The 24,052-nt window shown below is 43.0% G+C and overlaps 1 protein-coding gene across 6 annotated transcripts in view; it reads right to left on the bottom strand.

Moving 5' to 3' along the window:
* The window catches only part of PKP4 (plakophilin 4), a 256,389-nt gene that overhangs the window by 37,465 nt on the left and 194,872 nt on the right, over positions 1-24,052 (bottom strand). For 5 of the 6 annotated variants that reach the window (XM_073545665.1, XM_073545662.1, XM_073545663.1 and 2 more), the window contains 3 exons: positions 19,904-20,124; positions 15,929-16,057; positions 12,276-12,489 (listed from right to left, as the gene is read on the bottom strand). In XM_073545665.1, coding sequence (XP_073401766.1) covers positions 12,276-12,489; positions 15,929-16,057; positions 19,904-20,124 — 564 coding nt within the window. The remainder of the gene's footprint in view (positions 1-12,275; positions 12,490-15,928; positions 16,058-19,903; positions 20,125-24,052) is intronic. The other variant, XM_073545664.1, reaches the window with a different exon arrangement.

Below are 24,052 nucleotides of genomic sequence, written 5' to 3'. Positions count from 1 at the left end.
ATAAGCCCCAATCACGTTCCAAAAAATTCAAGCTACCAAGCTATACAGTATTCATAGCTGGGAATCCGGGTAAATACTTATGTTATGTGTAAGATTCTGAACATTCAGGTAAGGTATAACACGATTATAGAGCGGAATCTTCTTACATGTAGATACAAGGCACCGATGCCCGTGCCACACGCTTCCACAACAGCCTGAAAGAGACCCTTGTTGTCAGATCTGGGGGGCTGCATTACTCCCTTCCTGGTGTATAGAAAAACTTGGAAAATTCCAGGCACGCTCTGAAGCACTTGAAAGAACACAGAGCGGAAGGAGCAAAGTGAAGAATGGAGAATATTTAAGATCCCTGACACTTTGTACTTATGCAATCGTACGTTCTATAAAAGAACTGAATTTGTTTAAAACATCTGATGGAAACTGAACGGAATCTGCCCGTCCCGTAATCATTCTCTGAAATAAGGGAAAATGTTCAAAAGGGAAATGGGTCAGCGGCATACACTCTCCAAAAGCAATAAAATAGTGTGCCCGTGTGGTCATAAATACTTTTTTTTTTTAAATAACTACACACCCCTGGGTCATTGGACAAAACTGTTCCAAACGTGAGCGGTGAGGACAGGGTTGTGTCTGTAATATAAACAGAGGTCCAATTTGTATACTGCAAATTCCGCGAGTAATTGCAACACGATCCAAAGAGGAAAACCCATGCAGGCGCTCCCATTTCTGCAGCGGGTGGGCAGCTGATACACAGGAAGAATAGCCTCATCGTCATTAAGGCTAAGGGGACCTTCATGGCTGGAAGATTGCAGTGTCAGTTGGCAACATGACGTCTGAATTTTCTGCAACATTGACCATCCCAAAAAGTCCAAGAGATTAATTTTCGTTCGACGATTGCGTACGACTTTGCTATAGACTGCAGTGGCGGTCACATGCCCTTTGTTCGGTCTGGTTGTTTCTTTGTTTTTCTTTTTATAGCCAAATCATACCTCTAAAATAGTTTTGTGTTAACAAGTCACAGACATGTTGCACAATAAAATACGGTAAGTAAATAAGTAGCATTCAATGATATTCGGCTGCTGATTTATCAGCAGCATGTGAATTGGAAGCAGGGGAAGGGGTTCTTTCCTTTTAACATGAATTAAACATTGAAACAAAACGCATATTTTGGTATGGAATAAAACTAAAAGTAATCTCTTCCATCAGATAGGGAATTTAGATTTCCATAACGCAGCTCTTGCATGTGTAATAATTACATGCTACCATAAACACTTCCAGATTGCATCTCACAGCAGTCAGTGTGGGGGGGGAATCAGAGCTTACAATAACTCTGAGATGAGATCCAGAAGTGTTTCTAATGAAGCTAAACTCTTTTGTATCGCTACACATTAGCTGCAGAGATCAAAAGGGCATGTTCTTTCCTCCCCTGCATGACGCTGCCTCCTTGCGATTGGTCAACCTCATGCAGGGGAAGAAGTACACGTCTCCAAACACAAGTTTATGGTGACACTCAAACTATAACAAATTATAACCTAAAGTTTACAATCTCCACAATACAGAGAAGAATCTAAAAAATTATGGTTTACTCAGCTCTGCAGACACTATTCCATAATGTGCCCAGTTTAACGTGCTCAATTTGGTAACTATTACTTTTTAAATCAGATTTTTGCATTAAGTGTACAGATGAAACCAGAAGTTTCCATACACTATTTTAAAGATAGACATATGCATGTTTTTCTCAATATCTGACATGAAATCAGAATAAACCTTTTCTGTTTTAGGTCAATTAGGATTACCATAATTATTAATATGTTCCAAATGCCAGAATAATGAGAGGTACAGAATGTTTTGAGGCATTTTTATTACTTACTTACACTAAGATTACTATGCCTTTAAACAATTCTGGAATGTCCATATGATGATGTCATCTGTGAGAAAGCTTCTAATAGGTTTTTTTGACATCTGGGTTAATTAGAGACACACCTGTGGATATATTTTAATGCACACCTGAAACACACCACTTTTGTGTAGCAACATGGGAAAGACTAAAGAAATCAGCCAAAGATGTCAGGAAGAGGATTGTGGACTTGCACAAGTCTGGCTCATTCTTGGGTACAATTTCTAGCTACCTGAAGGTACCTCATTCATCTGTACAAACAGTTATACACAAGTACAAACAAAATGGGAATGTCCAGCCATCATACCGCTCAGGAAGGAGAGGGGTTCTGTGTCCCAGAGATGAACGTGCTTTGGTCCAACATCTGCATATCAACCAAAGAATAAAAGCAAAAGACCATGTGAAGATAATGGCGGGAGCTGGTAACATTGTGTCAATATCCACATTGAAACGAGTACTGTATCAACATGGGCTGAAAGGCCACTCAACCAAGAAGCAGCCATTACTCCAAAAGAAACTTAAAAAATGCAGATTAATGTTTGAACACAGGGACAAAGACCTTAATTTTTGGAGACTTGTCCTGTGGTCTGATGAAACTAAAATTGAACTTTTTGGGCATAATAACCATCGCTATGTTTGGAGGAAAAAGAAGCTTGGAAACCTAAGAACACCATCCCAACTGTGAAACACGGGGGTGGCAGCATCATGTTGTGGGGTTGTTTTGCTGTAGGAGGGACTGGTGCATGTTATGAATGAGTCACCGTAGGAGGCAAAAACAGAAATACTAGCTAAGTCCAGAAAACCAGAGAAGTTGGCAACTATCGGATTGCAGACCCCTGAACCTAACAACAACAACTAGCAGTAGCCGTGGGGGGTACCTTCGGTACCCTAGACCCCTCGATCACAGCCGGAGAACTACATAGCCTAAAGACAGAAAGGGAAATCTAAACTTCCCCAGAGCAGACCCCAAGCAATAGGCAGCCCCCAACATATAATGACGGTGAAGTAAGATGAAAAAACACTCACACAGATAGAAAGATAGGCTGAGCAAATGATGGGGCCCAAGCTAACTAAATAGGACAGGACAGAAAAGCTGCTGTCTGCAATCCGCCAAAACCCTCTCAAAAACAAGAGCCAACAGACTGATAAGGAAAAAAGCCCTGAAGACGCTAGGCTTCAAAAAGACTATATCAGTACTCAGGTATTATCTGAAGACAGAGCAAAAAGGAATTCAGCTCACCCAGCAGGGAAAGGCAGAAATCCAGAAAAACAAGGAAAAAAACAAACAAAACACAAATGCAAAAAGTAGAGCAGAAAACTTAGCTTTTGAGGAGCAGGAATCAGACTGGTCTCCAAGAATCCCTCAGAGTAATCACCCGCAAGGCAGAAGGGCGTCGGCTGCCTTATATCCAGTCAGCAATCCCAGTCACCCAGTCATCACCATTCTGCTCAGTTGCTTTGTAATCAGCCTCACTACCTTCCTTCACCAGAAGAGGGAGTTCATCAGACCTCAATGGTGAAGGGGAAAATGAACTCACAACAGGTGCACTTCACAAAATAGATGGCCTCATGAGAAAAGAAGATTATGTGGCAATACTGAAGCAACATCTCAAGACATCAGCCAGGAAGTTAAATCTTGGGCGGAAATGGGTCTTCCAAATGGACAATGACAGGAGAAATGGGCCCAAATTCTGACCCACTATTGTGGAAGGATATCCCAAATGTTTGACCCAAGTCATTCAGTTTAAGGGCAATGGTGCCAAATACTAATGAAATGTATGTAAACTTTTAACTTTGTAATAAGTAATAAATATGCCTTAACATTCTCTCTCATTCTGGGATTTGGCAAATCTTAATAATTATGGTAATCCTAATTAACCTAAAATGGGAAAGGTTTATTCAGATACTGAGGAGAAAAACGTGCAGATGTGTCTTTTTATATAGTGTATGGAAACTTCTAGCTTCAACTATATTTAAAAAAAAAAAAAAATAGGCTAATTTTTTATTTTTCACTAGCTGAAGAGCCCGGCGCTGCCCGGGCATAGTAACTAACTGTGGTTAGTTATAGCAAATTATAATTATCCTCTATCCCATAGTCCCGTGCCCATATACCCATCATACATATCCACGATACCATAGGCCCGTGCCCATGTACCCATCATACATATCCTCCATCCCATAGTCCCGTGCCCATATACCCATCACACATCCTTCATCCCATAGTCCCATGCCCATATACCCATAATACATCCTCCATCCCATAGTCCCATGTCCATATACCCATCACACATCCTCTATCCCATAGTCCCATGTCCATATACCCATCACACATCCTCCATCCCATAGTCCCATGTCCATATACCCATCACACATCCTCTATCCCATAGTCCCATGTCCATATACCCATCACACATCCTCCATCCCATAGTCCCATGCCCATATACCCATCATACATATTCGCCATCCCATAGTCCAGTGTCCATATACCCGTCATACATATCCTCCATCCCATAGTCCAGTGCCCATATACCCATCACACATCCTCCATCCCATAGTCAACCATTATGACATCATAATGAGCGGCGGGGCTTGCAACCTATGATGACATCAGCGTCGCCATGGCAACCATTATGACATCATAATGAGGGGCGGGGCTTGATACACTTTTTCCCCATTATGTAGTTAGGGGCAAAATTGTTTGGTGAATTGGAACGTGCGGGGTTAAAATTTCGCCTCACAACATAGCCTAGGACACTCTCGGGGTCCAAACGTGTGACTGTGCCAAATTTTGTGGCTGTAGCTGCGACAGTGCGGATGCCAATCCCGGACATACACACATATACACACATTTGAGCTTTATATATTAGATATCACAAAGTGGAGAAATAAATAAATCTTATAATTTTCACACCGGCCACTGGGGTTATTCTAGACTAATACTTCCTGCTCTCTCTAGAAATTCACACGTACATTAGCAGCAATAATGTGACTCAAAATATCTTTTGTATTGAAGTATCTAATAAGCATGTATAAAAGACATTTGAAAGGGAGGGGGAGGAGGTAAGCTGTGACATCAGCTATTCTGAATGGTGGATCCAGTGTTATCTACTGTATATAGAGGTGTTATCATTCATTGTACAGGCGGAAGAGGATGTAAGCTGTGACATCAGCTATTGTGAAGCTATTATGAATGGAGGATCCTGTGTTATCTAATATATATATAGATGTGTTATTAATGTACAGGAGGGAGAGGAGGTGAGCTGTGCAACCTCCAATTATTATTAGTGGATCCTGCGTTATCAGCTCTGTATAGAAGTATTACTAGTCATTGTAATTTTATCTGTGATAATAAGACTGGTGAAAAGTGTTCGGTACAGAACAGGAAGTATCAGTCTAATATTAGCACTAGTGGCCAGTGCGAAAAATTTAAAAAAAATTTATTTTATTTTTTTAATGCACATTATGATTTGCAAAATACATTGCCAAAAGTGTCTCAATTTAAATAAAACGGTCATTTTCTGATGCAGCCGGACCATGCTTTTAAAGAGATTGTCCAGTCACTATGTGAATGCAGACTTGTGATTCCTCACATTGTGCGCACTGCGCGCTGTGAAGATTCTCCAGTGTCGGCGATGGGAGTAGTGGGTATGTGTTATGCACACATGCGGTCACTGGACAACTAGCTGGGTGCGGCTAAATGTATTGAGTGAGGACTGGATACAGTCTAGTAGGAATGTGGCCGGAATTATGCAAATCGCATACTTATGGTCACATGACCAGCCGCTCCCGGAGAATACTCAGTGTGGGCAGTGTGCTCGGATTCACAAGTCTACAGTCACTGCAGATAAGCGGAGAAAAAAAAAAACATAATAAAAATGTCACTTTATAAATGTGAAGCTGAGACGAGCAATTTTATACACCAAAAATATGACTGATCGAGACTCCACTGCGCCTCGTCTCTAGAGTACGATGTCCGCAGGCCGTGGAGCGAGGAGTCCTTCTATATTCACGGTGATCGAACTTGAGGTCAAAGTCATCATGCTTGAGAGGCCCAGTGGGGATTAGAGAGGAGATTATCTCACGGGTTATTAAAGAATATACAAGTCTCTATGAACAAATTGGGCAAAGTGGAGAAGAAAAGATCAAATCTAAAAATATATATCTGGCCGCCCTAGAAAGTAGCGACCTACGGGCCCCGCAGAGGACAATGGAGATTATCAGGTTTCAGATTCCTTTTTTTCTTCTTCAGCAAGTTAGAAAGGCTAAAGTAACATGATTAAAAATAAATCCTTCCCTAGTTAAAGTAATACATGTATCGCTCAGCGCTCTAATGAGACAGCACAGAGGTTAGCACGCCCGAGCTGCTGACAGTCTAATTAACAGTCAAATGGCAGAGGGAAAAAGTTTTGTAGTAAGTTTAAAAAAAAGTTTTCCTTTTTCCCTCTGGTGCAGGAGGGAGGAGATTATCAAGAATAAGCTACTGGCAGCAACTACAGGTAGACTTTAGAAATATTTTAATCGGGACAGCCAAGACAAGGGCAAAACAGCAACAGTTAAAATGGAAACTGCGCCACTTTTGCCCATGGCCATGGCTGGTATTGCAGCGTGGTGTGATGCGGTTTATAGGAAATATACACTTTTTTCCCCCCCTAATTTCATGTATTCTATTTTGAAATGACATAAAACGTTAAGTAAGTTTTTCTCTCCGGGCTCCGTTCACACTTGTGTTGAGGGCACTGAGGCAAATTATTTGCCTACCTTCCTGTTAAAACGACAATGGACCGTATATCTGGCCAGGATGAATGCCACAAGAACGTGCTGGGAAATCCTGAAGGTCTTACATAAAAAAATCTGGAACGAAAATCTAAAGCAAATCCAGTGTGTGAACATACCCCAAAGAGAAGAGAAATTAAGCTTCCAAGATATTCTGATAAAATCCAACAACATTTGTTGTAAAAACACAAACATTAAAAACTGTTGCAGCTAAACACCAAAATGAAGGGAGCAAACGGGTTTCAGATTACAATAACTAAAGACTCTGTCTGAAACTCGTTTGCGCCCTTCGTTGTTTTTCTACAATAAATGTTTTTGGATTTTATCAGAATATCTTGGAAGCTGGATTTCTCATGGTTTTTCATCAGTTTTTGTGCCTCTGGATGTTCCAGTGGGTGAGCAGATTTTCCTCTTATATTCTACCCCAAAGCTATTGGAAATCGAGTCAGTTGTAAGGGGCTCTGTGTGCTCATCCGCACTGCAGACGCATACTGGAGCTGCATTTACATTGCATGCATTATCCAGGTCCAGAAAACAGACTAATGTAACGTATGCTCTGATTTTTTTCCAAGCAGACCATTCATTGATCCAACATGGAAATTTAGACTCTGTGTGTAGTACATGGCGCACACGAAACGGGGACAGCACATGGACTGATCTGGTAGTCTGAACGAGCCCTAAGCGTCATACGAAATACCACAATGCAAAGTACTTTTTCATGTTGCAATAATCCAGCAGAATTATTAGTGTCGCCATCAGTCTGAACACAGAATATTGTATTGTATCAATAAAAAAAATGATTAGAAAGCAAAAAGCATCATGTAGAATACAGATATCTTTGGGGTGAGATAAAACACTTACTAGAAAGAAACAGCTTAAGTCTGTGTGTCTGTCTCTCCCATAATCATCAATATGTAGCTGTAATCTGATCACTCAGTGAGCTGACAGTTGACCAGACAGATTTAAGGAGAAGTGGATCATAAGTGGAGAAAACAGATGTTTTACAGTTTCCTGTTGTTTTTTTTTGTTTTTTTTTACTATTAATATAAAACTTACAAAACCTTTGATATTACAGTGAACATTTTACATTATGAATATGTAAAATGTGGCAAGTAGCAAACATATTGTACCAAAACGTAAATTTCCTTTAATTAAAGAAATAAACTGCCAAAATAGGTGATCCGCTGTGTCCTTAGATCCCAGGGCTCACACAATCCAGCCTAACTATCTGAGAAACTCATCAGGGTTTGGGTCTCTGCGCTGCTTTAATTAACACAACTTCTAAATGCGATTAATTTTCTTTTGGGGAAACATCAAAGCCCCTCTGCAGGAGGATCTTTAGTGGAGTTTTCTCATCGCTGTCCTCATTTCTTCCTGTAAGTAGAAGCTAGCTGCAGAAAATACATTAAAAAGGGGTTTCTGTCTGTATAAAAATGAAAGTTACGATCTCTGCACGAAACTCATCAAAGGTTGACACCTACTGAAATCCTCCATTCTTGGAAGCGGTTTTCACCGTAGAAATTTAGATATTGCCACATTTTCTTCACCCCCATCCTGCCAGAGGAGGAACCGCTAATCACAGCACTCATGAATAAACGACATGTTTCGCCCATTTACACTTGATTGATGTCCTGTGCAGCATGTGGTCAGTGCCAGCTGTGCCAAGCGGCATCGGTCAAGGCAGAGCGGGCGCGCTAACCGCGAGGAGGCCGAGTCTAGCAGTGATAATGCCTTTGCACGTCTCAATCTAGGGGGTTTCTTTGCCGGCTCCTCTCCCGAGAATGGCCATACCACTGGTTCCACGACCAAAACAATGCAACGACGAGCTATTCGTGTAATGAAGACTAGAGGGTCTGGATACTGTACATTAAGCCACCCCACCCAAGAGAATGTCCCCATGAAGACCTGCCTCATTGCCTACGTGGTCTTCAGCCCAATCACTGGTTATCAATGAACACAATAGCAGGACTCATTGCTGAAGAGGATAGCCCTCCATTTCGGCCAGAGAAGACTAGCGAGATTTGTGACCAGTTTAACGCTACGTCAATATAATTAGGACAGTGGAAACTGCGAGGCAAATCCAAAAAGATGAACGTTCTTAGAAGCGATCTCCATCGCGAACCGTGGAGAAATTCAACAGGCACCATTGTGTTTGTTTATGCCGAGCCGCCGGGGAATATGACAGATGATGGTCTGGCCGAGAAACCTTCCTAATGACCTGAGATGGAGGCTCATTATGCGCATCGATGACGGGTTTTGGCCGCAGCTTCAGAGTCTTTGAAATCTACTTTAATCTTTCTGAACAAACATACGAGCATACCTATCCGTGACCAGCGAGTGCGAAGAGGCTAATGGGCTGCGAGGCAACCTGACATCAGCAAAAAAAGAGGAAAATAAATGTAAGACAAGAACATGGCTGACTGCGCCGCTCTGATTGTTGGACAATGTTCTTCTCCTCGGCAGGCGTGGAAGGTGGCACACATCCGATCATCTGCCCTTGCTTTGTATCCATTAGATACTGATGGGAAACCGATGAGAATTTACTCTTTTCACCTCTCCGGGGGGAGGGGAAAAAGGAAAAGGAAAAGGAAAAGGAAGGAAGGAAGGAAGGAGGAAGGAAAGAAGGAAGGAAGGAAAGAAGGAAGGAAGAAGGAAGGAAGAAAGAAGGAAGGAAGGAGGAAGGAAAAAGGAAAAAGGAAGGAAGAAGAAAGGAAGAAGGAAGGAAAGAAGGAAGGAAAGAAGGAAGGAAGGAAAGAAGGAAGGAAGGAAGGAAGGAAGGAAGGAAGGAAAGAAGGAAGGAAGAAGGAAGGAAGGAAGAAAGAAAGAAGGAAGGAAGGAAAGAAGGAAGGAAGAAGGAAGGAAGGAAGAAAGAAAGAAAGAAAGAAAGAAAGAAAGAAAGAAAGAAAGAAGGAAGGAAGGAAGGAAGGAGGAAGGAAAAAGGAAGGAAGAAGAAAGGAAGAAGGAAGGAAAGAAGGAAGGAAGGAAGAAGGAAGGAAGGAAAGAAGGAAGGAAGAAGGAAGGAAGAAAGAAAGAAGGAAGGAAAGGAAGAAAGAAGGAGAAAGAAGAAGAAAGAAGAAGCAGGAGAAGAAGAAGCTGTAAATGTAGTTAAAGAAGAGAGAAAGGAGAAGTTGGACGCGGAGCATTGCTCTTATTCTGTCTGACTAAGTTCCCCGAACAAGATGCATGGGGAATATCAAACAGCCACACAGTCACGGCCAGGATTTAAAGACTGCCAGTAAAGGTGAAATGGCGGCACTTCATTTTCGGATGTCAGGAAAAATAAGTGTCGGAGAAAACGAGTCCGGACATTGCTACGCACTTCATTAAAACCGGACGAGGAGAAAGGAAATAATGGACATTTTCATTATTATTACATTTACGGACGGAGTTGGCCTGACAGTAATGTATGGAAGTCACGCTGTAAGAAACGTTGTTTTTTTCTGACCACTCGCTAGGCAGTCTCCAGACTTTAAATGCAGTGAATAAACCCTGCGGTTCTAAGGTATCATTTCCAGGTTTATCAACCATCTACATAAAACATTGTAGTTAAATTATCCAGATATTATACCCCAGAGCTGCATTCATAATTCTGTTGGTTTCTCCTGGAAAACAACCAACAGCCATGCCCGCTAACTACTAAGCTGAGCTTTTAGAACAGTGGTTGGATTTGGAAATGTTAAAGTCCAGAGCTGCATTCCTAATTCTGCATTTTTTTTCTTCATGTAAACACAGACGCACATCTAATAACTCAGCTCGGCTCCTATAATGCACCCATTAGCACTCAGGAAAAGGTGGATTTTATTTTTATTTGATCAGATAATATTTTTGGACAGAGTATGAAGATACAAGGAAATAGGGAAAAAAGAACACTGAGATTTATGCTCTAGTTACTCTAGTATACAGGTAGCTCTATGAAATACAAGCATTAGTACATAATGCTGAAAATTAGGTGTATGACGATTTTAGTTGACCTTGTAAATATATTCCAACTACTCATCGTATACAGATTTATAAATGTTATTTCCCAGAGCTGCGTTCATAATTCTGCCATTTCTTTTTGGACAGAAAGTCAACAGACTCATATCTGATCACTCAGCTCCTAAAATGCAATCTTGTGCACTGAAGAAAAGATGGATTTTTTATTGATCACATGATTGTACCGTGTATAACGATCACATTTTCGAGAGAAGAGACACAGCAGCGAATGTTGGGAGATCGTGTGTGTTACGGATGACATTCAGGTGAATGAATCAACTACAATTCCTGGACTGTGAAGCAAGGAAACAATAGTTGACCATGGGCAACCTGGTAAGCGGCGCTGCGGCAAGAAGAGACAAAGCAGCTGGCAACTCTGTGGAAGGAGGGGCTATGAGAGGAGAAAGCGGTAGTGGGAGGGGCAAAGAACTCAGGGGGCGTGAACAGGCGCAAAAAAGTAAACAACATTTTTTATTACACTTTTTGACTTTATGCAAAAAATTGCCCCGCCTAATCTATGTAACATTTTTGGGTTGTCACTGGCATAAAGCGCCACATACCCGTCGCTCTAGGAGGGTGCGGTTCGACGACTAATGTCATATCCACGTTAATCACCAGCTCGGCTGCCGTCACTTACTGTAAAACCTGCCTGGCAAGCCTATTTCTGCAAGTTCATTTTGATAATTACATCCGTATTAAAATAATAATTAGCTTGTGTACCGTGACACGAACGCAGGGAAGAACGCGGGAGAGGACGGCTCCTGGTCAAACACACTCATCAGTCATTAGCCGGAGAATTTGTCTACGAACGTCGCATTTTTCATTTGTGAATTATGTTGGGAATTAAAAAAAAATAAAATAAATAAATAAAATAACATGAACATTAGTCGAGGAAATTCACGCACGGAACTCAATTATTTTTTTCGCCAATATCATAGCAGCTTGAGATTGAATGTTAATGCATTAGACAATCAGCGAACTTGGCGTCAGAGGCGATTTTATAAAATAATAGTAATAATGAAAATTGCAGAGGGAACAAATTACCCAAACAAAAGCGGGAGGCAGCGGCGCTCTGCAATCACAGGACGCTCCGCGTTACAAACATTTTAATTAGCGGCCGCCGCACTGGTGCTTCTATTTTCATGGCGTGCAACGCAAGTCACGACCCGATATTATAAATATATGCTGGGCTAGTGTTAATTAGATGCGGGACATTTTGAGGTCTAAAGTTAGAGGAGTGTGTCAGAATAAAATGACTGTACAAACCAAGCACAGGCGTCCAGGGCACCCTTGCAGTGGTCGAGGAGCTCAGTGCACTTTTTTCAACTTTTTGTTTTCCATCGATCTTTGCCCTTCTCTCCCCTATAAAGCCAGAGCTGTCAATCAAGGAAGTGGAGGTGCAAAACAAGTACCTGCGAGGATGCACTGAGCTGTTTGGCCATGCCAACTGTGCTTGGTTTGCCGCAAATTTTCCCCATTGAATTCACTGATGAAGTCAAATTTCTGCCATCTCAGAAAGATAACGCCTTAACGATGGCTCTTCGGACATCACATCATGCCGTATAGATCCCCGTATATCCTACGACGGCTGTATCGTGCGATAGTTACAAGGTTCGTCACCGTGCGCTCCACTCACCCGTCACGAGTTCTCTTATTTCTTGGTCATTGGTTTTTCTCAGTAGTCTAAGGAGGGCAGGGATCCCGCCTGCGTTCTTCACCGCAATCTTGTTTTCATCAGTAGATTTGCCATATACTAGGTTTCTTAAGGCGCCACATGCGTTCTTCTGAACTTCCAGAACTTTGTGATCCAGAAGATCGACCAGATGTTTTATTCCTCCAAGTCGACACACCTGAAAAATTAAAAAAAAAAAGATTAAAAAAATAAATAAAAATTAGAAGACTGTAGTAATGAACAATCTAAATACACTACTGCTGGCGTGCCCAGATCTAAAGGGCTGTGCAAAGTCATATTCACCTATACCCAGATGGGAACAATATAACCTCTACATTAAGAAATAAAAATATCACATTCCCTCTGCAGGCAGTTGTTCCCGAACCGATGTGCGTATCCTACTGCTTTGGGGTATTTTCCTTCCTTCTCTTAATATATTTCTTGTATTCTGTGCCATGAACCAACCCCCTTCCCTCCCGTTGGACAACTTCTCACACACACTGTGGGATACTGCAGCTTCATCCCCCTCCTCCCTCATTTTACCCATGATGGATGTTTTGGGTTTCTGAAAGGGAAGAAACAGAAGGAAAAATGCAGGGCTCATTAATGATTCACATTCATTGACTGCAATGGTCTTGCTGGCCTTCTGGAATGGTGGGGGACCTACAGGAAAACAAATCAGCGTTCTTGCAATACAAAGTTACTAAGTATCACCTAGGGGAGGTGGTGACCCTAAAAGTCAAGGTTTGGCTTTTTAATGATCCTTGTTGTAACATGACCAGGGATAAATGCCAAGGTAGAAATTCATCTGCTGACAGCGGTTTTGGGGAGTAATCCCCCTCATCAGTGTAGAGCACAGACTAGCCGTCAGAGTGAGACGCCCTTGAGGCAGCATGGTGGAAGCAGCCTAGTGTAGAGTCTTACTGCAATGCTTCATGGGAGTAAAGTATGCAAATTAGCAAACTAAGAGATCGAAAGAAGCATGGTATACTCTCCCCGTGTTTGTGCGAGTTTCTTGAGGGTTCTCCAGTATCACCCCACACTCCAAAGGGTGAAGCTTGGGGAATTATGTGGATTGTGAGCCCCAATGGGAGCAGTGATGATGATGCATGTAAAGCGCTGCGGAATATAATGGTGCTATATAAGAAATGCATAATAAATACATTTCCATACTTTTCTCCCATGGAGCACTCACTGCCTGTAAGGCCCCTAATTCCTTAAAGAATTTTCCCATCTTCATAGATTTATATTCTTGGATAATGGTTGTAAAACCCAGCACTTTTGCAGTTTACCATTTATTAAAATTTGAAGCCGTCCTTGAGATAGAACACTTTTCTTGTGCTTACAGCTCGTTGCCTAGGAGACTGACCACCGCTGCCGTCTACATTTGTAAGAATGGTGCTGAAGATGGCCGAGATTAGGAGGGAACAGTGCGCTGTGGAGGTGCTAGTCACCTTCAAAAACAGTGCTTACAAGCTTGATAGAAAAGAGCTTGTAAGCTCTGCACATTTTCTGCCGTCTAGCAGCGGTGGTCGGTCTCCAAGGCAACGGACTGTAAACAAAAGAAATGTTAATATCTCAACAACGGCTGAAAAGTTTAATAATCAGTAAATTGCAAAAGAGTTTCTATTTACTAGCAGTATCTGAAATATCCATTTGTGAAGGTGAAAAAAACCTTTCAAAAAGAACTTGTCATGTCCAAAAAAATGCTATTAAATAGCGGATATGGGGTTAATCTTCAGGTTACGGTGCTGTCCGGCCGCCTTACTGAAAGTGGGACTACCGGGACAAAAAGGAACTTTATTCCTCTTGGAAGCCGCCGGCTTTCAGTTAGAGGCGGAGCAGGGAGATTACAGTCGCTGCGCAGTATACAGTGAGCGGCAGCTATATGCACGCCCTGACATTTTGATTGACAGCTTGCACTGTTAATGCCAGTTTAATCACATCACCTCCTCCTAATTGTACCGGTAAAAAAAAAAAGAAAAAAGTATGATGTAAAAGCAAATTCTCTTGCTCAGGCGCAGTGCGCTCTCGTAGCGATCATCTGCAGCGCGCCGATGATTATACAACCACTTTAGATGATGGTGTAAATCCCGAATTCATGCGAAGTGCAAGTGATAGAGATGAGATGGTTCTACCTAAATAACAGCGTTTCATTTCTGCAGCCTGAATGCGGCTCGTATTCTGTGACAGAGGAAAAGATTGCTATAATTTCGCCGGAGTTTAAAACACAATTATTGCTATAGGGAAAACGTTTTGTTATTTATTGATGCAGGTTATAGCGGATGGATTTTGCAGTTTTTTTTTTCTTTTGTATCTTAAAAGCAGGTTTTCTTGTAAAGATCGGTCACTGTTAGCAGCAGGCAGGTCACTGATCAGGAAACAAAGCCCCTGAGATGCAGAATCGAGGCTGACTATTGGGGAAAAAAAAAAAAAAGATCTATAACCTATAAAGAAAAGCTATGTAATCTGGCAGCATCTAGCCTGCTTGTTGATGGTTTCCAGCAGGGGAGTAATGATCGCGGTCACAGAGGATGAGACCTCAACTGGGCTAGTGTGGGAGGGAGCCTGCCGATGCCAGCACATATTTCATTTGGCCGGGATGGGAGACCTCCACACCAGGACGGGAGACCACCAATACCAGGAAGGGCCCAGGCAGAGGGAAATCCATAATAAGATGGGCACGCATGGCCCAGGATGAGGGACATATATACCTGGAGGGGGCAACAAGTATGTGCTCATAGGATTTAGAACACTACAAGAGACCATACATCTGACCAACATGTGGGGCAGGATGGGGGGGGGGGTCTGAATTTTGCACCAGGGCCCATCGGGCTCTAGTTATGCCAATGGTTTCCAAGTAACAGTTTTCTATATTGCTTCTAGGCTCCACACAGATTAGATTAAAGGGAATCAGTTAGCATAAAATGACTGTTCAAACCAAGCACAACTGCTTGGTGCACCCTTGACATGATCAAACAGTTCAGTGCTTGTGCTTGGTCTGAATGGTTAGCATCCAAATGACTGTTCAATCTAAGCACAGGGGCTAAACTGTTTTGCCAAGTCAAGGATGCACCAAGAGGTTGTGCTTGGCTTGAACAGTCATTTTGTGCCGACAGACTTATTATAAAGTCAACCAAACCTACCGATTTCCATTTTTCCTACTGAGAAGGATCAGGCTTGTCGAATTCAAACACCACCTCATTTTGGTCTTCCGATAGATGAGCCACTGCCAGGAATATCTGGCAGAGGCTTTCTCCCCTCCCCTACTATAAGTACATGAATGCTCAGCCAAACTCAGCGTTCATGTGTATGAGGGAAATGGAGGAGGTAGCCATCGGTCGAGAGAGATTTTGACTGACAGCTAGTTAACATGCATGGAACGAGACCATTGAAGCGCTGTTTATATCTGCACCAAGTCTCAAGCCGAAGTCAGAATCCACATGTGTCGGACCCCCTTGACTTGTAATGGGGTCTGTCTCAGATCCATAGTGGTTTCCATCACGTTGACGACAAGATCGGTGATATTTTTGCTGTCAGAAACGGAGGCTGTAAACGATGCGCAACATTCACGACATGTCTGATTTTATGAGAAGGGATCTACATTAATATCTTACCTCAATTTTGATTTTATGGTCCCCGAAGCAGAGATGTTGAAGGTAAGCAGCGGCATTTGCTTGCACTGAAGGGAAGTGATGCTGGAGCATATGGATGACCTCGGGTAGTTCGGGATCGCGCCAAGCAAACTCCCTAAACCAAGAAAATATGTTATAATTTCAAAATTATTCTTTACATTACTATAGCGCCATTTATTCCATGGCGCTTTACATGTGAGAAGGGGTATACATAATAAAATACGAGTACAGTAATCTTAAACGATACAAGTCACAACTGGTAGAGGAGGAGAGAAGAGCCTGCCCGCGAGGGCTCACAATCTACAAAATAGCATTGATTTAAAAAAAAAAAAAAAAAAAAATAAAAAAAAATTAATAATCCATATACAGTGCGATTTACAGTAAGAAAAGGCTTTGAGACTGACTGCCAGGAAGAGCTAACAGAGGAAGGCAGAAAAAAAAACAAAAAAACTGCGGGTGACAATCGGCAGCCATTCACGAAATTCTCACGGAAATCAATTTGCTCAGATTATTTTTAGATTCAGCAGTATTTTTAAGCTGTAAAAGGGATGTAGAGAGATCTGCAGCGAAAAGAGTGGGCATTATCTCATGGGGTAGAGAAAAGAAGGCATAGACAAGGAGGAATTAACATGGAAGGGGAAGTACTGAACTGGAGCTACACTGATCTATGACAGTAAGTGAAGGAGGTAGTACTCTACATGCACCCAGTGCTTCCATCCAGCCTATATTACTGGGAGAGACACTCTCACAAAGGAAAAATCTGAATCTGGAATCAGACTGAAAACTGTGCATCAAGGGGTGTGACAATGAATACAGATCGAAAACTAGTGTAATTTTAAGTTAACTACTAACATTTGCAAAAATTATTTTTCTCGACGTCAAAGGTGTACAAAGCCTTTAAGAAAAGACGATCAGGCATTTTGACATCCCAATCTTTCTTTTCCCCCCAACTTATCATTTGGGAAGACGAGAGTCAGGCTTTTATATTTCAGCATGTCGGTTCTTTTTCAGGAGAGATAGACCGCAAATTAGAGGAGTCTGACTGCGGGGTAGGAAGAATGGCAGTCATCCTCAGGAGCAGTCAGGACCCCTGAGGGGCACCTCCGCATAAAGCAGAGGAGTCCGATCCCACCGAAATCGGTCACAGTTTATCTAACGTGCATGTTCACTTTTATTGTAGTTAAGTCTAGAAAATCTACATGACAACTAATTTGGCAGCCAAAAAAGCCACCTACAACGTCCAATCAGCCTCCTTTTCCAGAAGCAGGGGAACAGATGGCTACTGACCTCAGTAGGTCAGTCATTCCTGAGGCTGGGAAAGGTGAATGATGAACCCTGTGGGTGCAACAGTAGAATCCTAGAACGTTAAAGTTGAAAGGGACCTCCTGGGCCATCTGGTCCAACCCCCTGCTCAAAGAAGGGTTCACTAAATCATCTCATACAGATATCAGTCCAGCCTCTGCTTGAAGACTTCCATTGAAGGAGAACTCACCACCTCTTGTGGCAGCCTGTTCCACTCATTGTTCACCCTCACTGTCAAAAAGTTTTTTCTAATACCTAATCTGTATCTTCTCCCTTTCAGTTTCATTCTGTTGCTTCTCAAGCTTCCATGTGAGAATATTGATGATCCCTCTACACTGTGACATCTTTTCAGATATTTGTACACAGCTATTAAGTCTGTTCTTTTCAAGCTAGGTCCTTTATCAGTTCATTGTAGGACATAGTTTACAGTATGCTCACCATCCTGGTCGCTCTTCTCTGACCCTGATCCAGTTATTCAAAGTCTTTTTTAAAATGTGGAGCCAGAACTGGACACACTATTCCAGATGTGGCCTGACATTAGAAAAATTAGGAAAAATAGAAATGCTCCAACAAGAAAAGCAAGTATAAAAAAACTTAACTTTTCTTACATTGATTTTAAAAACGGAGCCTGACATAACACACAGGTTAGGGCGGGCTGACGCGTTTTGACGTTCAAGCCATAGTCATGGTCATACATTAGAAAAGGTGGAATTTCATTTTTACCTTGACGTTTTGGGGATTCCTCTATTGGAGCCCTTTAAATAGCTTTTGGCCATAAATTATAATTCCGTAACATGTAAGTGCATACGAAAGACGCAGCCTTTCGGAACAGGTACAAACGACCCGGTAGATTGGAGAAATTGGTAATGGAAATTAAACCACAAGGCGCCTCTGACCTCACTTAATATTAAACATGAGTAATAAATTGCCTCCGTCCATAAAATGTACACTTCCATCTGCCGAGCCAGCAAACCTCTCACAGCAGCGAATATCAGAAATCTATTTAGTGCTAATCATATTATGCCTGAAGAACACGAACGCCGGCTGCGTCATCCGACCGGTGGATTACTGGGAAAATAAAGACAAAGTGCCACCGGCAAAGTGACAGGACCGGCTAACGGCGTGCATCAGATGAAAGCCATAGTCTTGTGCTGCAGACAGGAAGCGTTCTGGCTCGGTTTCCATACCTGTAGGTTTGCCAGCACCTTGTCGGAACGTGATAAGAACACTTGACGGCCCCTGGCATATCGTGAAAGTAATCCGCCAGTGTGCCCGCGGCTTGTGCCAGCTCAACGTATCCAACAGGCGCGACACAGAAATGCTGCTGTGTCATGATCAATTATACCGCGCGCCCGGATAAAAGGGAGGGATGGTGACGTAGTGGTAGTCGCCCGAGCTAAAACTAAGTCTGTAGGGTGGAACCATTTGTGCTGCATTTTTTCCTGCAGAGCAGCGCTCTCATCCGCGTCACTGTGCGGGAAGCTGCAACCGGACCCGATCGCTAGAAATGGACGCTGCCACAGCATGGGCAAAACTGGAGGGGATGCAGTGGTGAAGCGGCTCTGCGGACCCTCCTCAGGGTTTTCTCTCAGCGATCAAGAGGTGATGGCATATCGTCAATAATTCATCTATTAGTGTCGAGAACATGTAATGCCCCATTACTCCTGTTGGGGCGCTGCAGGTAAAGCTAGACAAAGAAACGCGTGTTGCAAACGACTGCTGACTATCTCGGCGGCTGGACCCGCTGCGGTCATAGTTGGGGGACCGTTCAAACAAAAAGTGGATAAAAAGCAATAGACATAAAATAACTTGATGCCTTAAAATTTCAGTAAAATAAGACTGCGCTTCTTCATATATTCCATTTCTGACATTTTTTATTTCGTTTACAAATCTAGTAATATTTATTTCCAAACAATCAAAAACAATTAGCATTAAATATAAGATCTACAAGGATCCAAAGAACGCCTGTGCCGCTGCTACATGGCAGCAAAACATAGGTGAGCGGGTACTGATCTATATGTGGCGTCTGCGGGAAATGCCCCCCGATGAGACACATATACTCAGTCTCAGGGCTGGACCTTTTCTACCTCTAGGATAACAGCTTTGCTCCCATGATCAGAGATACAGTTGCAAATTTTGGGCCGGATCAGCACAAATTGTAATAATGCAAAGTACATTAAGTGATGTCTTGTAATGAAACCAACAGGTGGCGCTGTTCTCTTGCTAGGCGACAGCCGATCGGGGTGCAGTAACAGCTGTGCACATCGGCCAACAATGCGCTTTACAAATCACTTCCATTCATGGTTTATAAAAGTACAAAATATGGATCAGTTCTCCTATTCTAAGGGTAAAAAATACAAATTGAAAGCGTTCTTCAAAATTCCAAACTCCTACCTGAGTGGATATCTAGTGAGATGAGATGCTGGGTGGTGTAGTTACGCACGCCACCGTACATCACCTGGAAAGTATTGTGTATGGGTCCAAATAATTCAAAACAGTTTCTTCCAACAGGCGTTGGACAGGATTAATGCATGCTGGAAAGTGCGTAGAAAGGAAGTTCCAGCACCTATAGTGCTGGCAGAAAGTCAATGGTCAGATTGTCACTGATTTAAGTGATGGGATATCATCTTATTTTACATAAAACCCAACGTTTACTTGCCTGGGATCCTTCTGTATGCTGTCAATGGATGGCGATCTTGTGGTCCCATCGTCGGCGGGGGCTGTGTGTGGCATCCGGTTGTAGCTGCCTTCGGATACCCGGTACGGCATTGATCTGTATGGCTCTGCATAGGTAGCTGCAGTGTTGAGAGCATAATTATTTCTTTGGTATGCAAGTGTGTTACGCTGGCTCAATGTCCTGTGTAGATTACCCGACCCTAGCAAAATAAAACGATAAGTTCACGCCGGACCTCCAATAAAAAGTTACCAAACTAAGCCCCTCACTACCGAAAAACACACAGTATGACATTAGCACAAGGGTGATGGAGACAACAAAAGGAGACCCTTATCAACGGGTATGACAACATGCAGCTGTACAGCCTGGGGGGCAGGATAACAGGTGGATAAACAATGTATGTCATGGTGTCAGGCAGGTGCTCCGTCCCCATCGGTGTATGACACCTATGGCATTCTGCCATAACAAGCATGGGTACTATGGACCGTGGCAAACTAGGGTAGCAAGGGCCCACCCGTAGCACTGAATTAGGGGGGCCACTGTTTTTAGTCTGTAATAATATAATAATAAATTTTATTTCTATAGCGCCGACATATTCCGCAGCACTTTACATTTCAGAGGGGACTTGTACAGACAATAGACATTACAGGATAACAATAATCACATAGATTATAACAAATACCAAGAGGAACAAGGGCCCTGCTCGCAAGCTTACAGTCTATGAGGAAAGAGGTAGACACGAAAGGTGGGAGGTAACAATTGCCCTGATTGTATGGACCAGCCATAATGTTAAGTGTGTAACAGTACAGACACAGAGGGCTAATGGATGCATAAAGCATGTGGGAACATGATGCGGGGAACCTGGTTATGGTAAAACTTTTGGCTGTGTCACACAGGGATAGATTAGGTTAATGTGTTGAGGCGGTAGGCCAGTCTGAATAAATGCGTTTTCAGGGCACTCTTAAACTTGTGGGGATTGGGGACTAATCGTATTGACCTGGGAAGTGCATTCCAAAGAATTGGCACTGCACGTGTATTGTCTTGGAGACGGGAGTGGGAGGTTCTGATTATTGAGGATGCTAACCTCAGGTCATCAGCAGAACGGAGGGCGTGGGTAGGGTGGTATACTGAAACAAGGGAGGAGATGTAGGGTGGTGCTGAGCCATGGAGGGCTTTGTGGGTGAGGGTAATAAGTTTATACTGAATTCTGGAGTGGATGGGTAACCAGTGTAATGACTGGCACAAGGTAGAGGCATCGGTGTAACGATTGGTGAGGAATATGATCCTGGCTGCAGCATTCAAGACAGATTGGAGAGGGGAGAGTTTGGTAAGAGGGAGACCGATTAGAAGAGAATTACAATAGTCGAGACGAGAATGAATAAGAGAAACAGTAAGAGTTTTTGCAGAGTCAAAAGTAAGAAAAGGTCGAATTCTAGAAATGTTTTTGAGTTGCAGATGACAAGAGCGAGCCAGTGATCGAATGTGGGGGGCAAAGGAAAGCTCAGAGTCAAGTATGACCCCAAGACAGCGGGCATGTTGCTGGGGAGTAATAGTGGAACCACACACAGAAATGGCAATGTCGGGTATAGGTACATTAATAGAGGGAGGAAACACAAGAAGTTCAGTCTTTGACAGGTTCAGTTTCATATATAGTGAGGACATGATATTAGACACAGCGTTTAGACAATCGCCGGTGTTTTCTAGAAAGGCTGGCGTGATGTCAGGAGAAGAAGCGTATAATTGGGTGTCATCAGCATAGAGATGGTACTGGAAACCAAATCTACTGATTGTTTGACCAATAGGGGCAGTGTACAAGGAGAAGAGGAGGGGGCCTAGGACTGATCCTTGAGGAACCCCAACAGTAAGGGGAAGATGAGAGGAGGAGGACCAGCAAAAGATACAGTAAAGGAGCGGTCAGAGAGATAGGAGGAGAACCAGGAGAGAACGGTGTCCTTGAGGCCAATGGAAAGGAGCATAGTGAGGAGGAGCTGATGATCCACAGTGTCGAATGCTGCAGAGAGATCCAAGAGAATTAGCATGGAGTAATGACCATTTGATTTAGCTGTTAGTAGATCATTAGAGACTTTAATGAGGGCAGTTTAAATAGAGTGTAAAGAGCGGAAACCGGATTGGAGAGGGTCGAGAAGAGAGTTATCAAAGAGATAGCGGATAAGGCGGGAGTGAACCAGGCGTTCCAGGTGTTTAGAGATGAAGGGAAGATTAGAGACAGGTCTATAGTTAGCGGCACAGTTTTGGTCGAGGGATGGTTTTTTAAGTAGTGGATGTATGATGGCATGCTTAAATGAGGAGGGAAAGATACCAGAAGAGAGGGAGAGGTTAAATATTTTAGTTAGGTGAGGGGTGACAGCAGTGGAAAGGGACTGGAGGAGATGTGACGGAAATGGGTCACTGGTGCAAGTGGTTGGGCGAGAAGATGTAAGGGAGCCTGCTTACTTCTTCCTCTGTGACTGGTTCAAAGTCAGAGAGTGAGCTAGATGCAGTGGGGGAGGGAGGACAGTGCATGGTATGAGGTGATTGGGAGATAATTTCCTGTTGGATCTGGTCAATTTTTTCTTTGAAGTAATTGGCCAGATCGTCAGCTCGGAGCTCCGTGGTAGGGGCCTGTACTCTCGGGTTGAGTAGAGAATGAAAAGTGTCAAAGGGACGTTTCGGATTATTGGACAGTGAGGTGATGAGGGTGTTGAAATAAGTTTGGAGAGGTGAAGGGCAGTGTTGCATGTTCCAAGCATAAACTTATAATGGATGAAATCTTCGTGTAGATTGGATTTTCTCCACAGACGTTCGGCGCCCCTGGAGCACCGCTGCAGGAAACGTGTTTGCACCGTGTGCCAGGGTTGTCGCCGTCTGTGTTGTGGTGTTCTATGTATAGGAGGTGCAAATTCATCCAGGGCACTTTGAAGTGTTTCATTGTAATGCTTCAATGCAGAATCAGGACATGAGAGAGAGGAGACAGGGGCCAATAAAGACTGCAAGTTCTTCATAAGTTTCTGGGTGTTAATGGCCTGTATGTTTCTATAAGTATGGACAGTGGGGGTGTCTGTACATAGTGCACTAATGTATTGGCCAAAGTCTGCTCACATTGGGGGTAAGTGGCTTACTCTTCCATAGGGGCCCACCCGAGGATTCTCCGTTTCTCCGGTGGGCCAGTCCGAGCCCGTCTATGGATGATGTGTGCTTTTTTATGAAAGGTGCTTTACTCAGATCTCCATGAAGACAGAGAAAATTGATGAGACTGGGAAGCTGCCATTGCCCCTTTAATCCTGTGATTGGTGAGGGTCTCAAAGGTGGACCCCAAGTGATCATAAACTGCAATCACATTAAGAGATGGGACCGCCAACGATGAGATCTGTGACCACAAATTAATCCTTTTTTTGCCAAAATAACACTACAACCTGTTTGTAACATACAGACATAAGTACACCCGGCAGCTTGTGACGCCGGCTGGAGCCAAGCATCTGTCTGACACCATGTAGATAGAGTACAATTAAATATTAAAGCGATGTAACCAGTGATTCACATCATGCACACGGACACATAACAAGTCACTCCCGTTATGTTATTAGAGTACAGGATGAGACGTTAAACCCATGTTCTTCCCGCTGTGACCGGTGGAGCGGAGTTTACCTCTGTCTTCCGGGTCTATACATCACAAGTCGGGGGCTTCACTGCTCCCATGGCTTATAATCTACCTGATCCAACAAAGAAGGCTTTGTCTTTTTAGGACGGCGCTACACTTTAGACACAAAAACTAAACTTTTTTTTTCCTTTTATTTTATATTATCTAGACAAGAAACAAGAAAGCCGGAGTATGACTGATTGGAGGTTTGTATGATGGCGCGGAGTTAGCCGAGCTCACAAGCAGTAAGTGTTGTCATATAGGAACAGGAACTTCAACAGTAAGAACACATTTTTTTTATTTCATTTTTTTTTCTGTCGACTGGTTACTTAGGCTACGCTCTGTAATACAATTTTGAGTCCATCCACTATATACCAGTGATGGCCGATCTGTGGATTGACAGTCGTTCCATTCTACAGGACTGCTGAGCGCTGCACTTGGCTTTTTCCGGCAGCCCCATAGAGTATGAATGGGGCGGAGTTTGGGAATCCGT

Source organism: Dendrobates tinctorius, unplaced genomic scaffold (genome assembly GCF_039654945.1).
Source record: "Dendrobates tinctorius isolate UK_male_01 unplaced genomic scaffold, ASM3965494v1 ptg000143l, whole genome shotgun sequence".
Taxonomy (NCBI): domain Eukaryota; kingdom Metazoa; phylum Chordata; class Amphibia; order Anura; family Dendrobatidae; genus Dendrobates; species Dendrobates tinctorius.
This window is presented reverse-complemented; position numbering and strand designations above follow the sequence as displayed.